At 44.8% G+C, this 15842-nt stretch overlaps 3 protein-coding genes and 1 long non-coding RNA gene across 4 annotated transcripts; 1 reads left to right on the top strand and 3 right to left on the bottom strand.

Annotated features, from left to right (window-relative positions):
• Positions 1 to 537: 537 nt before the first annotated feature.
• Positions 538 to 3353, bottom strand: LOC143013794 (E3 ubiquitin-protein ligase TRIM39-like). The gene is made up of 2 exons (XM_076167472.1): positions 3264 to 3353; positions 538 to 2664 (listed from the first exon to the last, which is right to left on the bottom strand). Exon 2 carries the CDS (start codon positions 2653 to 2655, stop codon positions 1033 to 1035), a length of 1623 nt encoding a protein of 540 aa, XP_076023587.1. The 5' UTR covers positions 2656 to 2664; positions 3264 to 3353; the 3' UTR covers positions 538 to 1032.
• Positions 3354 to 4292: 939 nt separating this feature from the next.
• On the bottom strand, positions 4293 to 7056 carry LOC143013784 (E3 ubiquitin-protein ligase TRIM39-like). Its single transcript, XM_076167461.1, has 2 exons — positions 6916 to 7056; positions 4293 to 6305 (listed from the first exon to the last, which is right to left on the bottom strand). Exon 2 carries the CDS (start codon positions 6294 to 6296, stop codon positions 4653 to 4655), a length of 1644 nt encoding a protein of 547 aa, XP_076023576.1. The 5' UTR covers positions 6297 to 6305; positions 6916 to 7056; the 3' UTR covers positions 4293 to 4652.
• A 1048-nt stretch (positions 7057 to 8104) lies between these two features.
• LOC143013789 (uncharacterized) lies at positions 8105 to 9661 on the top strand. Its single transcript, XR_012965218.1, has 2 exons — positions 8105 to 8230; positions 8792 to 9661. It is a non-coding gene; the product is annotated as an uncharacterized LOC143013789 (long non-coding RNA).
• A 1367-nt stretch (positions 9662 to 11028) lies between these two features.
• On the bottom strand, positions 11029 to 12992 carry LOC143013777 (E3 ubiquitin-protein ligase TRIM39-like). Its single transcript, XM_076167454.1, has one exon. It carries the CDS (start codon positions 12818 to 12820, stop codon positions 11366 to 11368), a length of 1455 nt encoding a protein of 484 aa, XP_076023569.1. The 5' UTR covers positions 12821 to 12992; the 3' UTR covers positions 11029 to 11365.
• Positions 12993 to 15842: the final 2850 nt, after the last annotated feature.

The following is a 15842-nucleotide window of genomic DNA, read 5'->3' as shown; positions in this document are numbered from 1 at the left end:
GAGCAATAAGGTGGAAACATAACACAACAGTCAGACATGAAGAACGCTCAGATCTCTAGGCTTGGTCTCAACTCCCCAGCTAGGTTTCTAGGCTGCTGTTTCTCACACCAGACTTCTTATTCCTATCACACTTTGACCACAAAGCATCGATACATGGAGAGAAGGAGAACATGAGTAAATCAGATATGTGACAGAGATGGAGATCAAAGCCACGTGCCGCTTTCCTACAGAGTTTAAATGCATCTAAAGTCCAGATGGAGGACGATTCCAACACAGAGAACACAGAGAGAGAGAGAGAGAGAGAGACATCACTGGAGGTAATGAGAGAGGAACAGAGGATGTTTGATATTTACTGTAGCCTTCTTTAGCCCCGCCTACTTGTACCATTTCCACTATTTCACTTTTGTTATGTAGTCAGCAGCAAAGGGCTTGAGAATCATCTACAACTAAAACTCAGTGCAGCATTTGACACTTTTAAACTCCCCTCTGTGCTTATATGTGTGATTGAAACAGCATGGATTAAAGGGTTAAACATGATTGGAAAGCTCTGGTTTTGTTTATTAGATTACAGATACAGTCTTACATGAACAGAGCTCTGCACTCAAACCTGAAAGTCAAACATGTTTTCAGATTTGATACCAAACATGAAAACAGCTGACATGACCTCATCCCAACTTTATTATTGTTTTTGGTACAAAGATCAAAGACAGAATTCAGTCCATTCATAAACCACAACCCAACATTTGGGATATTTACAGAGATCAATCAATTGATCACACTTACATGCAAAGACTTTACTAAAAGCTTCTCATTGATTGATTGATGAACAGTAATCACAGTTCTTAGATCAGTGTGAGTAAATTGTTGTGTTACAGCAGTAAGAAGCAACCAGAAACAAATATGATGTCATCAGAATGTGAAGAAAAGACAAAGTAAAGAGGGAAGATCAGCTGATCCTTTGTACTCTAGTTCCCTTAAACCACAGAAACGTTTCATGTAAACTCCTGCAGGTTAGGCAGAGTGACTGACAGCTCAGATGATCAGAGGGGCGGAGTTTGTACCATCATGATTCAGCTCCGGATTGACCAATGGGAGGAGCTTATGAGTGAAGGAGCAGCCAGTGAAGGAGAAGATCAGAGCTGCAGCATCCACGTCATAGAAGGAGACCAGACCCTCCTCATAGTCCACAAACACGCCCACCTTCTCTGGCTTTGACTTTAGACTCAGAGGGACAGGAGAGTCATCATAAGCTTTGTACTTATCTACATCCCACAACCTTACAGTCCAGTAACCTTCCTGAGGGCTCAGTGTGATGCCTCCCTTCCTCTCGCTCGTCTCTCTGGTCACTCCTAAAGTCCACGCTGTCTTTCCTTTGACCTGAACCTCAAAGTAAAATCTTCCAGAGGAGAAACTCTGCTTTGCTAAAACAGTCCACCATCTTTCAAATCTCTGTGGTTTGTCTTGGAGCTTCTTCCTCACATCACCACAGTAAACTTGTTTCTCATCTTCAGACAGGATGAGTTGAGGATGAGCTGTATCAGGATCCAGTGTCACGTTCACTGCAAACTGCTGGATCCTCCTCAGCTCCACCTTCTCCTGCCTTTTCTTCACCTCCTTACTGATGGTCTCCTCCAGCTGAGCCACAGCTTTCACCACACTCCCCTCATGTGACCTTTGATGGACTCTGACCTGTGTCCAGTCCTTGGTGGGAGGAGAAGAGCTGATGGATGAGAAGCTCTGGAGGAGGTGGAGGTGATCTTCAGAGAGTAGGAGTTTCTCCACATCAGCAGATCTCTCTCTCTGCCCAGAGAGTTCCTGCTGCAGCTCCTTGATGATGCCTTCAGTCTGTTTCTCTGTGCTCCTCTGCTTCTCCTCCATGGTCTTCCTGAAGTCGGCCTGGATTTTCTCCACAAGCTGCTTCAGATTGGTGAAGACCTGATCTCCATCTGCTCTCTCTCTGTCTGCAGCTTCCCTGCTGAGCTTTGCTGACTGTTTCATCTCCTGGATCTTCAGTAGTGTCAGCTGGATCTTCTGCTGAAGTTCAGCCACCATCTTCTCCAGCTCAGACTTCTTTCCTTCATATCCTTCTTCCAGAAGAACAAACTCATGGTTCTTGTGGTCTAAAGCAGGACAGAGTGAGCATACACAGGTCTGGTCGGTCTTGCAGAAGAGCTCCAGAGGTTTCCTGTGCTTCTTACACATCCTGTCTTCCAGGTTGTCCACAGGAAGGATCAGCTGGTGTGATCTCAGGCGTGCTGCTGTCAGATGAGGCTCCAGATGAGTCTCACAGTAGGAGGCCTCACACTTCAGACAGGACTTGATGGCCTTTAGTTTGGTTCCAGTACAGACATCACACTGAACTTCTCCTGGTTTGGCAGCTGGTTCCTCTGATCTTCTGCTGGCTTCCTTTTGAGTCGACTGTCTGAACTCAGCGGCCATCTGAGATATGAACGTGTTCACCTCTAGCTCAGGTCTTCTGTCATAAAGCTTCTGACACAGAGGACACACACACTGGACGTTACTGTCCCAGTGTTTAGTGATGCACCTTTTGCAGAAGTTGTGTCCACATGGTGTGGAGACTGGATCAGTGAAGACCTCCAGACAGATGGAGCACAGGAACTGATCTTCAGACAGCAGACAGCTGGCAGCAGACATGTCTACAAACTGAGAACAGAGGAGAACATGAGTGAAAACATCTCTGGAGACACAAACACTGATTGTTGAGCAGGATGAAGAGTCTGGAAGTCTTAAAGCTCCTGAAGTTCATGTCAGAGTGAAACAGGAGAGACGACTTTGTTCTTGATGGATATTATGAGCAGACTGGGGTTTGTCCTGAGGGGGCGCTCAAGGAAACGTCATGAAAAGACTTCAGGCTCAGCTTTAGGCTCAGCTTCATGAGGATTGATTGTGTATTGATCTGGACATGAAGCTTTTGTCCCTTTAGTTCTATTCAGACTGTTTGACTTTAAAGTTGGAGTTGAACTTTGCCTTTTAATGAGGTCACCATGACTACAGACTGCACTCACTTCACTTCCTTTTGCTGTGGGTGCGGCTCAGTGGTGAGAATCAATGACGCAGCTAAACACACACTTCCTGACGCTCTTTTCTTGCTCTGACGGTAAAAACTGCCGTGTGTTTACAAACACCGTGTGTGAACCAGAGCCAAGCCTTTAAGACTGAAGCAGTGAAGTGAGCCGTGTGAGAGCAGCTCAGCCTGGACCTCATGCTGCTGCTGAAACTGACAAGATTCTGTCTGCACTCACCAGAGTTTGGCTGAGACGCTGCAGAGACGCTGCAGAGACAAACTTGGACAAACTTCTGATCCTCTGGCTTCTCTTGTGCTTCAGTGGAGGCACTGCTGGACTCTGACTGACTGACTTTCGTTTCAGGAATATGACGTTGCAGCTTCTGCTTCCTCCTCTTTTGTTGTTTCTCCTCCTCCTCTTCCTCCTGTAGCTGTTGTTGCTGCTTCTCTTCCTCCAGCAGGTTTGGAGGAAGGTTCTTCCTTTTTAGACTTACACATGATGCAAAGTTTCTGGATTGTTTGTCTGTGAAATGATCGTTCTCACTAGATTATCTACAGTTTGCCATAAATGATAAACTGAGACCTTACAGAGCAACCTGGGGGTTAAGAGAAGAGCAATATGGTGGAAACATAACACAACAGTCAGACATGAAGAACGCTCAGATCTCTAGGCTTGGTCTCAACTCCCCAGCTAGGTTTCTAGGCTGCTGCTTCTCACACCAGACTTCTAATTCCTATCACACTTTGACCACAAAGCATCGGTACATGGAGAGAAGGAGAACATGAGTAAATCAGATATGTGACAGAGATGGGGATCAGAGCCACGTGCCGCTTTCCTACAGAGCTTAAATGCATCTAAAGTCCAGATGGAGGACGATTCCACCACAGAGAACAGAGAGAGAGCGAGAGAGACATCACTGGAGGTAATGAGAGAGGAACAGAGGAATGTTTGATATTTACTGTGGCCTTCTTTAGCCCCGCCTACTTGTACCATTTCCACTATTTCACTTTTGTTATGTAGTCAGCAGCAAAGGGCTTGAGAATCATCTACAATTAAAACTCAGTGCAGCATTTTACACTTTTAAACTCCCCTCTGTGCTTATATGTGTGATTGAAACAGCATGGATTAAAGGGTTAAACATGATTGGAAAGCTCTGGTTTTGTTTATTAGATTACAGATACAGTCTTACATGAACAGAGCTCTGCACTAAAACCTGAAAGTCAAACATGTTTTCAGATTTGATACCAAACATGAAAACAGCTGACATGACCTCATCCCAACTTTATTATTGTTTTTGTTCCAAAGATCAAAGACAGAATTCAGTCCATTCATAAACCACAACCCAACATTTGTGATATTTACAGAGATCAATCAAACCTTTTGATTGATCACACTTACATGCAAAGACTTTACTAAAAGCTTCTGATTGATTTATTGATGAACAGTAATCACAGTTCTTAGATCAGTGTGAGTAAATTGTTGTGTTACAGCAGTAAGAAGCAACCAGAAACAAATATGATGTCATCAGAATGTGAAGAAAAGACAAAGTAAAGAGGGAAGATCAGCTGATCCTTTGTACTTTAGTTCCCTTAAACCACAGAAACGTTTCATGTAAACTTCTGCAGGTTAGGCAGAGTGACTGACAGCTGAGATGATCAGAGGGGCGGAGCAACTCCAAAATAAAGAGAGCCCAGAATCGAAAAATGGGAGGAGCTTATGAGTGAAGGAGCAGCCAGTGAAGGAGAAGATCAGAGCTGCAGCATCCACGTCATAGAAGGAGACCAGACCCTCCTCATAGTCCACAAACACGCCCACCTTCTCTGGCTTTGACTTTAGACTCAAGGGGACAGGAGAGTCATCATAAGCTTTGTACCCATCTACATTACACAACCTTACAGTCCAGTAACCTTCCTGAGGGCTCAGCGTGAAGTCTCCCTTCCTCTTGCTCGTCTCTCTGGTCATTCCTAAAGTCCACGCTGTCTTTCCTTTGACCTGAACCTCAAAGTAAAATCTTCCAGAGGAGAAACTCTGCTTTGCTAAAACACCACCATATCTATTAAATCTCTGTGGGTTGTCTAGGAGCTTCTTCCTCACATTACCACAGTAAACTTTTTTGTCATCATTAGACAGGATGAGTTTAGGATGAGCTGTATCAGGATCCAGAGTCACGTCCACTGCAAACTGCTGGATCCTCCTCAGCTCCACCTTCTTCAGCATCTTCTTCACCTCCTTACTGATGGTCTCCTCCAGCTGAGCCACAGCTTTCACCACACTCCCCTCATGTGACCTTTGATGGACACTGACCTGTGTCCAGTCCTTGGTGGGAGGAGCAGAGCTGATGGATGAGAAGCTCTGGAGGAGGTGGAGGTGATCTTCAGAGAGTAGGAGCTTCTCCACATCAGCAGCTCTCTCTCTCTGCCCAGAGAGTTCCTGCTGCAGCTCCTTGATGATGCCTTCAGTCTGTTTCTCTGTGCTCCTCTGCTTCTCCTCCACGGTCTTCCTGAAGTTGGCCTGGATTTTCTCTACAAGCTGCTTCAGAGCAATGAAGACCTGATCTCCATCTGCTCTCTCCTTGCCTGCAGCTTCCCTGCTGAGCTTTGCTGACTGTTTCATCTCCTGGATCTTCAGTAGTGTCAGCTGGATCTTCTGCTGAAGTTCAGCCACCATCTTCTCCAGCTCAGACTTCGTTCCTTCATATCCTTCTTCCAGAGGAACAAACTCATGGTTCTTGTGGTCTAAAACAGGACAGATGAGGCACACACAGGTCTGGTCGGTCTTGCAGAAGAGCTCCAGAGGTTTCTTGTGCTTCTTACACATCCTGTCCTCCAGGTTGTCCACAGGATGGATCAGCTGGTGTGATCTCAGGCGTGCTGCTGTCAGATGAGGCTCCAGATGAGTCTCACAGTAGGAGGCCTCACACTTCAGGCAGGACTTGATGGCCTTTAGTTTGGTTCCAGTGCAGAAGTCACACTGAACTTCTCCTGGTTTGGCAGCTGGTTCCTCTGATCTTCTGCTGGCTTCCTTTGGAGTCGACTGTCTGAACACAGCGGCCATCTGAGATATGAACGTGTTCACCTCTAGCTCAGGTCTTCTGTCATAAAGCTTCTTACACAGAGGACACACACACAGGACGTTACTGTCCCAGTGTTTAGTGATGCACCTTTTGCAGAAGTTGTGTCCACATGTTGTGGAGACTGGATCAGTGAAGACCTCCAGACAGATGGAGCACATGAACTGATCTTCAGACAGCAGACAGCTGGCAGCAGACATGTCTACAAACTGAGAACAGAAGAGAACATGAGTGAAAACATCTCTGGAGACACAAACACTGATTGTTGAGCAGGATGAAGAGTCTGGAAGTCTTAAAGCTCCTGAAGTTCATGTCAGAGTGAAACAGGAGAGACGACTTTGTTCTTGATGGATATTATGAGCAGACTGGGGTTTGTCCTGAGGGGGCGCTCAAGGAAACGTCATGAAAAGACTTCAGGCTCAGCTTCAGGCTCAGTTTCATGAGGATTGATTGTGTATTGATCTGGACATGAAGCTATTGTCTCTTTAGTTCTATTCAGACTGTTTGACTTTAAAGTTTCCCTTTTCACTCTGGAGCTGAACTTTTAATGAGGTCACCATAAATACAGACTGCACTCACTTCACTTCCTGTTGCCGTCTGTGCGGCTCAGTGCTGAGACTCACTGACGCAGCTAAACACACACTTCCTGACGCTGTTTTCTTGCTCTGACGGTAAAAACTGCCGTGTGTTTACAAACACCAACGTGTGTGAACCAGAGCCAAGCCTTTAAGACTGAAGCAGTGAAGTGAGACGTGTGAGAGCAGCTCAGCCTGGACCTCATGCTGCTGCTGAAACTGACAAGATTCTGTCTGCACTCACCAGAGTTTGGCTGAGACGCTGCAGAGACGCTGCAGAGACAAACTTGGACAAACTTCTGATCCTCTGGCTTCTCTTGTGCTTCAGTGGAGGCACTGCTGGACTCTGACTGACTGACTTTCGTTTCAGGAATATGACGTTGCAGCTTCTGCTTCCTCCTCTTTTGTTGCTCCTCCTCCTCCTCCTCCTCCTGTAGCTGTTGTTGCTCCTCCTCCTCCTGTAGCTGTTGTTGCTGCTTCTCTTCCTCCAGCAGGTTTGGAGGAAGGTTCTTCCTTTTTACAGACTTACACATGATGCAAAGTTTTTGGATTGTTTGTCTGTGAAATGATCGTTCTCACTAGATTATCCATAAATGATAAACTGAGACTTTACAGAGCAACCTGGGGTTAAGAGAAGAGCAATAAGGTGGAAACATAACACAACAGTCAGACATGAAGAACGCTCAGATCTCTAGGCTTGGTCTCAACTCTCCAGCTAGGTTTCTAGGCTGCTGCTTCTCACACCAGACTTCTTATTCCTATCACATTTTGACCACAAAGCATCGGTACATGGAGAGAAGGAGAACATGAGTAAATCAGATATGTGACAGAGATGGAGATCAAAGACACGTGCCGCTTTCCTACAGAGCTTAAATGCATCTAAAGTCCAGATGGAGGACGATTCCACCACAGAGAACACAGAGAGAGCGAGAGAGAGAGACATCACTGGAGGTAATGAGAGAGGAACAGAGGATGTTTGATATTTACTGTAATATCCCAAGGTTTTGTCTTAATATGTAAGGGAAGCAGCAGCTCAGTGGGTAGAGCTTGGGCTTGGAAACCGGAGGTTGGCTGGTTCGAGTCCCTGCAGAGGTGCCCCTGAGCAAGGCGCTGAATCCTCAATTGCTCCCCCCTCTCTAATGGTTAGTAATGTAATGTAAGTCGCTTTGGATAAAAGCATCTGCCAAAATGATGGTAATGTATTATCTCTCTCATTCTGATCATCATGAAACATATGTGTTATTAGATACATATTCTATTGACATGTAGTTCATTTGCAGAATCAGATTTCATTTTTTTTACAGTTTGCATTCCAAATACAATCAAATTATTTGTGTTGTATGATGGATTATGATGTGTTTGGTCTTTCTCCTCCTTATTCTTAAAGCTTTAACACAATCATTTTTAACATCAGGATAACTACAGTGGTCCCATCTCTCTGCAGGCTTCTTCATGGAGCCCACAGTGTTCACTGGTGTGGAGGACCAACACCTACAACAATACAGACCTGGCTTCACCTTTTGAGAGCTTTGAGCAGTCGGGCTTCGGCAACAATCTCAGTGAGCAGTGGTGTGAAAATGGATGAATGATGGGGAAGAGGATGAAATAATGAATACGATGCTTCTTAGAAAAGCAAAAACGTAACTGAGCTAAAGGATGTTAGGAGTTTGAATCTTGTTTAAACTTAAAACCTCCTCATATTAATGAAAAGTCTGATTTGTGTGCCATCTTTGGCATTTTGAGGCACTTTCCAACCTTTTGTAGCCCATTTCTTTGGTTAGGGTTAAGTTGTGAACTCTCATTCTTACAACAGTTAGAGTTGTCTACATCTACATCATTTGAACATCATAATCAACATTACTGTATATCTATATGTATGTCCTAGTGAAAGTGAGCAGAGGAGCTACCTGCTTTAAGAATGACAGTTTCTCTAACCAAGGGTCTCTGTATGTGATTATGGAAGTTAATATTGCAGTGGGAGTGAATTAAACACTCACTATAAGGTTGACTGGGTCTCTAGCTGTCTTTGATTTGCCTCTCTGTCCTCTCTGTCTCTGTAACTTTGCGCAGTTTGTAGGAGTTGACTGATCTGTGTTGTTCTGTTCTGTTGTGGTCCACAGGAGAAGACGCTCTCATGGAATACCTCAAGACCAAAGCAGTGACTGTGGAGTACTGAGACACATGAGGTCCTCACAACAAAGTGACTGACTACAACTCAGTGGGAAGAGACATGTCTCCCTGCTTTGCTCACACATCCAACTCCAGCAATGCTTAGAGCCAATTTTCTGTGTGTTTGTGTCTCTGTATGTGTGTGTGTGTGTGTGTGGAGGTGAGAGGAAAGCTTTGGTGCTCTCCTTGACCACAGTCTGGACAACGTGCCTGCCGTCTCTCTGCATTCTGTGTGGAAATGCATGATGGGATGTGTGCGTATCTTTCCGCCTCAGCTACAAACACACAACCCTGAGGTGAACGCTGCTTCTTCCTGCCTCGTTTGACACAACGTTTCCTTTCTACCATCTGATTCTGACCAGCATCTGAAACATGCTCCTTTCTCATTCACTCTTAATGGTACCTTCATCAGAAACTAGAGAAAGCTGCAGCTTCATGGACAGAAAATGAAATGTAAACACGAGTATGGTATTGTTATAAAGACATCTGGCTGTTTGATGATAGTTTATAGAGACATGAGGCCGTTTAAGAGGAACTGGTCATCATGATGGGGAGATGGGGTTCAGGAAAAAGAAACAAACAAAAACAAATCCCCATTCCTGCTCTTACAAGTGTGATGTGCGTACTTTCCTCTGGTGCCTGAGCTTCCTTGAATGCACCATCAAGGAGTTTTCTCTGTGCTCTATTCTCTTTTAAAGAAACGATGAACCCACCAAACTCTGTAGACTCTTAGAACTGGGATCTGAAACTGGAGACGTCTAAACTGGCAGTGAGAGTCACACACACACACACACAAGTCTTAATGCGTTCAGATGTGTGTTCTCTTCTTGTGTCTCCCTCACATGCACGCTGATTGTTTACCTTCTGTCTCTGTCTGTTCCTACATTGCATCTTTATAAACCGACTCATCCCTTTTGTGCAATTTTACTTGATTTGTAAATATTTTTAAATGAAAGAGGAAGATATTATTTGATATATTCTTGTCCTTGTCAGCCAGAGGAACAGTAGGTTATAACACTGTAATATATGTGTGTGTGTTGAAGCTGAGCAGCTTGACTGTAGCTGTTTTTACATTCAATCTACTAAATTTTTTAAAAAGGTATGGTAAAATTGCAGAGGGACAAACAGGAAATGAGTTTTCTATTTGACCACAGTAAGGGCTAACACCCCCCCCCCCCCCCCCCCCCCCCCCCCCACACACACACACACACACACACACACACACTACTCATTGTGCCATGGTGAAAGGTATCATCACAAAGTGTTTTTTGTCTAACGCACAAAGTGTGAACGGCCCCTTCAATGATCAACCAGTCAGCCATAAATGTCTTTAAATGCTGAATAAACTTTGATTTCCCTTTCACTGTATGATGCTGCTGTTTAATCACACAACATGATCCTTCTCACTAGATTATCTACAGTTTGCCATAAATAATAAACTGAGACTTTACAGAGCAACCAGGGGGTTAGGAGAAGAGCAATAAGGTGGAAACATAACACAACAGTCAGACATGAAGAACGCTCAGATCTCTAGGCTTGGTCTCAACTCCCCAGCTAGGTTTCTAGGCTGCTGCTTCTCACACCAGACTTCTTATTCCTATCACACTTTGACCACAAAGCATCGGTACATGGAGAGAAGGAGAACATGAGTAAATCAGATATGTGACAGAGATGGAGATCAAAGCCACATGCCGCTTTCCTACAGAGCTTAAATGCATCTAAAGTCCAGATGGAGGACGACTCCACCACAGAGAACACAGAGAGAGAGAGAGAGAGGGAGAGAGAGAGAGAGATCACTGGAGGTAATGAGAGAGGAACAGAGGATGTTTGATATTTATTGTAGCCTTCTTTAGCCCCGCCTACTTGTACCATTTCCACTATTTCACTTTTGTTATGTAGTCAGCAGCAAAGGGCTTGAGAATCATCTACAACTAAAACTCAGTGCAGCATTTGACACTTTTAAACTCCCCTCTGTGCTTATATGTGTGATTGAAACAGCATGGATTAAAGGGTTAAACATGATTGGAAAGCTCTGGTTTTGTTTATTAGATTACAGATACAGTCTTACATGAACAGAGCTCTGCACTAAAACCTGAAAGTCAAACATGTTTTCAGATTTGATACCAAACATGAAAACAGCTGACATGACCTCATCCCAACTTTATTATTGTTTTTGGTACAAAGATCAAAGACAGAATTCAGTCCATTCATAAACCACAACCCAACATTTGTGATATTTACAGGATCAAACAAACCTTTTCATTGATCACACTTACATGACAAGACTTTACTAAAAGCTTCTGATTGATTTATTGATGAACAGTAATCACAATTCTTAGATCAGTGTGAGTAAATTGTTGTGTTACAGCAGTAAGAAGCAACCAGAAACAAATATGATGTCATCAGAATGTGAAGAAAAGACAAAGTAAAGAGGGAAGATCAGCTGATCCTTTGTACTTTAGTTCCCTTAAACCACAGAAACGTTTCATGTAAACTTCTGCAGGTTAGGCAGAGTGACTGACAGCTCAGATGATCAGAGGGGAGGAGTTCATACCATCATGATGATACCCCGGATTAAAGTATGGGAGGAGCTTATGAGTGAAGGAGCAGCCAGTGAAGGAGAAGATCAGAGCTGCAGCATCCACATCACAGAAGGAGACCAGACCCTCCTCATAGTCCACAAACACGGCCACCTTCTCTGGCTTTGACTCCAGACTCAGAGGGACAAGAGAGTCATCATAAGCTTTGTACTTATCTACTTTCCTCAACCCTACAGTCCAGTAACCTTCCTGAGGGCTCAGTGTGAAGACTCCCTTCCTGTTGCTCGTCTCTCTGGTCACTCCTAAAGTCCATGCTGTCTTTCCTTTGACCTGAACCTCAAAGTAAAATCTTCCAGAGGAGAAACTCTGCTTTGCTAAAACACCAATACATGGATCAAATCTCTGTGGGTTGTCTGGGAGATTCTTCCTCACATCACCACGGTGAACTTGTTTCTCATCATCAGACAGGATGAGTATAGGATTAGCTGTATCAGGATCCAGTGTCACGTCCACTGCAAACTGCTGGATCCTCCTCAGCTCCACCTTCTCCTGCAGCTTCTTCACCTCCTTACTGATGGTCTCCTCCAGCTGAGCCACAGCTTTCACCACACTCCCCTCATGTGACCTTTGCTGGACTCTGACCTGTGTCCAGTCCTTGGTGGGAGGAGCAGAGCTGATGGATGAGAAGCTCTGGAGGAGGTGGAGGTGATCTTCAGAGAGTAGGAGCTTCTCCACATCAGCAGTTCTCTCTCTCTGCCCAGAGACTTCCTGCTGCAGCTCCTTGATGAGGTCTTCAGTCTGTGTCTCTGTGCTCCTCTGCTTCTCCGCCATGGTCTTCCTAAAGTCGGCCTGGATTTTCTTCACAAGCTGCTTCAGAGCGATGAAGACCTGATCTCCATCTGCTCTCTCTCTGTCTGCAGCTTCCCTGCTGAGCTTTGCTGACTGTTTCATCTCCTGGATCTTCAGTAGTGTCAGCTGGATCTTCTGCTGAAGTTCAGCCACCATCTTCTCCAGCTCCGTCTTCTTTCCTTCATATTCTTCTTCCAGAGGAACAAACTCATGGTTCTTGTGGTCTAAAACAGGACAGAGTGAGCACACACAGGTCTGGTCGGTCCTGCAGAAGAGCTTCAGAGTTTCATTGTGCTTCTTACACATCCTGTCCTCCAGGTTGTCCACAGGATGGATCAGCTGGTGTGACCTCAGGCGTGCTGCTGTCAGATGAGGCTCCAGATGAGTCTCACAGTAGGAGGCCTCACACTTCAGGCAGGACTTGATGGCCTTTAGTTTGGTTCCAGTGCAGACGTCACACTGAACTTCTCCTGGTTTAGCAGCTGGTTCCTCTGATCTTCTGCTGGCTTCCTTTTGAGTCGACTGTCTGAACTCAGCGGCCATCTGAGATATGAAAGTGTTGACCTTCAGCTCAGGTCTTTTGCAGAACATCTTGTTACACAGAGGACACACACACTCAGGACGTTACTGTCCCAGTGTTGAGTGATGCAGCATTTGCAGAAGTTGTGTCCACATGGTGTGGAGACTGGATCAGTGAAGACCTCCAGACAGATGGAGCACAGGAACTGATCTTCAGACAGCAGACAGCTGGCAGCAGACATGTCTACAAGATGAGAACAGACAAGAACATGAGTGAAAACATCTCTGGAGACACAAACACTGATTGTTGAGCAGGATGAAGAGTCTGGATGTCTTAAAGCTCCTGAAGTTCATGTCAGAGTGAAACAGGAGAGACGACTTTGTTCTTGATGGATATTATGAGCAGACTGGGGTTTGTCCTGAGGGGCCGCTCAAGGAAACGTCATGAAAAGACTTCAGGCTCAGCTTCATGAGGATTGATTGTGTATTGATTAGGACATGAAGCTTTTGTCTCTTTAGTTCTATTCAGACTGTTTGACTTTAAAGTTTCCCTTTTCACTCTGGAGCTGAACTTTGCCTCTTAATGAGGTCACCATGACTACAGACTGCACTCACTTCACTTCCTGTTGCCGTGGGTGCAGCTCAGTGCTGAGACTCACTGACGCAGCTAAACACACACTTCCTGACGCTCTTTTCTTGCTCTGACGGTAAAAACTGCCGTGTGTTTACAAACACCAACGTGTGTGAACCAGAGCCAAGCCTTTAAGACTGAAGCAGTGAAGTGAGACGTGTGAGAGCAGCTCAGCCTGGACCTCATGCTGCTGCTGAAACTGACAAGATTCTGTCTGCACTCACCTGAGTTTGGCTGAGACGCTGCAGAGACGCTGCAGAGACAAACTTGGACAAACTTCTGATCCTCTGGCTTCTCTTCTGCTTCAGTCGAGGCTCTGCTGGACTCTGACTGACTGACTTTTCGTTTCAGGAATATGACATTGCAGCTTCTGCTTCCTACTCTCGTGTTGCTCCTCCTCCTCCTCCTCCTCCTGTAGCTGTTGTTGCTCCTCCTCCTCCTGTAGCTGTTGTTGCTGCTTCTCACACCAGACTTCTTATTCCTATCACACTTTGACCACAAAGCATCGGTACATGGAGAGAATGAGAACATGAGTAAATCAGATATGTGACAGAGATGGAGATCAAAGCCACGTGCCGCTTTCCTACAGAGCTTAAATGCATCTAAAGTCCAGATGGAGGACGATTCCACCACAGAGAACACACAGAGAGAGAGAGAGAGAGAGAGACATCACTGGAGGTAATGAGAGAGGAACAGAGGATGTTTGATATTTACTGTAATATCCCAAGGATATCCCAATTGCTCCCCCCTCTCAAATGGTTGCTAATGTAATGTAAGTCGCTTTGGATAAAAGCATCTGCCAAAATGATCGTAATGTATTACCTCTCTCATTCTGATCATCATGAAACATATGTGTTATTAGGTACATATTCTATCGACATGTAGTTCATTTGCAGAATCAGATTTCATTTTTCTTTACAGTTTGCATTCCAAATACAATCAAATTATTTGTGTTGTATGATGGATTATGATGTGTTTGGTCTTTCTCCTCCTCATTCTTAAAGCTTTAACACAATCATGTTTAACATCAGGATAACTACAGTGGTCCCATCTCTCTGCAGGCTTCTTCATGGAGCCCACAGTGTTCACTGGTGTGGAGGACCAACACCTACAACAATACAGACCTGGCTTCACCTTTTGAGAGCTTTGAGCAGTCGGGCTTTGGCAACGGTCTCGGTGAGCATGTTGAGAATGATTGCTCTGAGCACAGTGCATGTACCTACAGGTGGGGTAGCACTGAGAGGGTGAAGTTGTAACTACATGTGTTGGGAATACCCGGCCTGAATGTCTCATAGATGCCCTCTGCACCTGTTGTGTGAAAATGAATGGGTGCTGACGGATAGCTCAAGGTTGTGTAGCACAGTGGGCACACATAACACTGAGACTAGCTCAAGGTTGTGTAGCACAGTGGGCACACATAACACTGCAATGGGAAGATTACTAACAAATTCAGCCCCAGACCAACCAATAGGAAGAGTCCCAAGAGAGGCGAATCAAGGCCAAGGGGTAGGGAGGCGATGCCATTACTGTTTTTAGGGTCTGCAAGACTGCTTTACACGATTAAGATCAAACGAGTAATCATAATAGTGGCAAATGCCTAAGAGTTTAGGATAAAGGGGAAGGACCTGGGGCGTGGAAAACCCAGGTCCAGAATAGTATATAAGGAGAAGACGAAGAGACACAATTCAGAGCAACCCCGGGGTTTTCCTCTCACTTGTTTCATTTGTACCTTGCTGCGAATAAACATTTTACTTGGATCTGAAGACTGGTTTCCTCAACTTCTCTTAGACTATAGCTGAAGTCAAGTTTTTTACTAGCCAGAACCTTGAAGACTGATTAGAAGTAAACTATTGACGTACTATTGCCACGTCATTTGGCGAGCTAGCCAGGAGGGACGGTGTGGCCAAGGGACCAGTGGGGTCGTCAGAGGAGGTGGGACCAACCCAAGGGCCCAAAATCCACCAGAAAGGTGAGAAACAATTCCTTTTTTCTTTTTCCAAATTTATTGGGTGGCGTCCCTGGCCTTTGTCTGATCCCACGGTCACAAGGTATTGTCACCTCTCCCAAAAAGACCTAGATTTAGAATTAATAAGATAAGTATTGACTAACAAATAAGAGTTGACAACTGTCGTCAGATCCAAGATTAAGAATGAATGATTCTGACACATTACATTACATTACATTACGGTCATTTAGCAGACGCTTTTATCCAAAGCGACTTACAATAAGTGTGTTCAACAAAGGTAGATAAAAGAACTTCAGGTCACAAGAAATCGTAAGCGCATTTCCTTCCTAAACCAACAGCTAAGAGCATAACTAGAGCTAGAGTAGAAGTGCAATAAGTTAGGTACTATGATGAATGAGAAAAAACAAAGAACAAAAGGACAGATTAGAAATGAAAGATTAGAAAACAAGAGCATCAGAAGAGCTAGGACAGAGTAGGTGATGTCCTAAGAGGGAGGA

This window comes from Genypterus blacodes, unplaced genomic scaffold (genome assembly GCF_046128005.1).
Source record: "Genypterus blacodes isolate CSIRO-AG114 ecotype Tasmania unplaced genomic scaffold, CSIRO-AGI_Gbla_v1 ptg000158l_1, whole genome shotgun sequence".
Lineage (NCBI taxonomy): Eukaryota > Metazoa > Chordata > Actinopteri > Ophidiiformes > Ophidiidae > Genypterus > Genypterus blacodes.
This window is presented reverse-complemented; position numbering and strand designations above follow the sequence as displayed.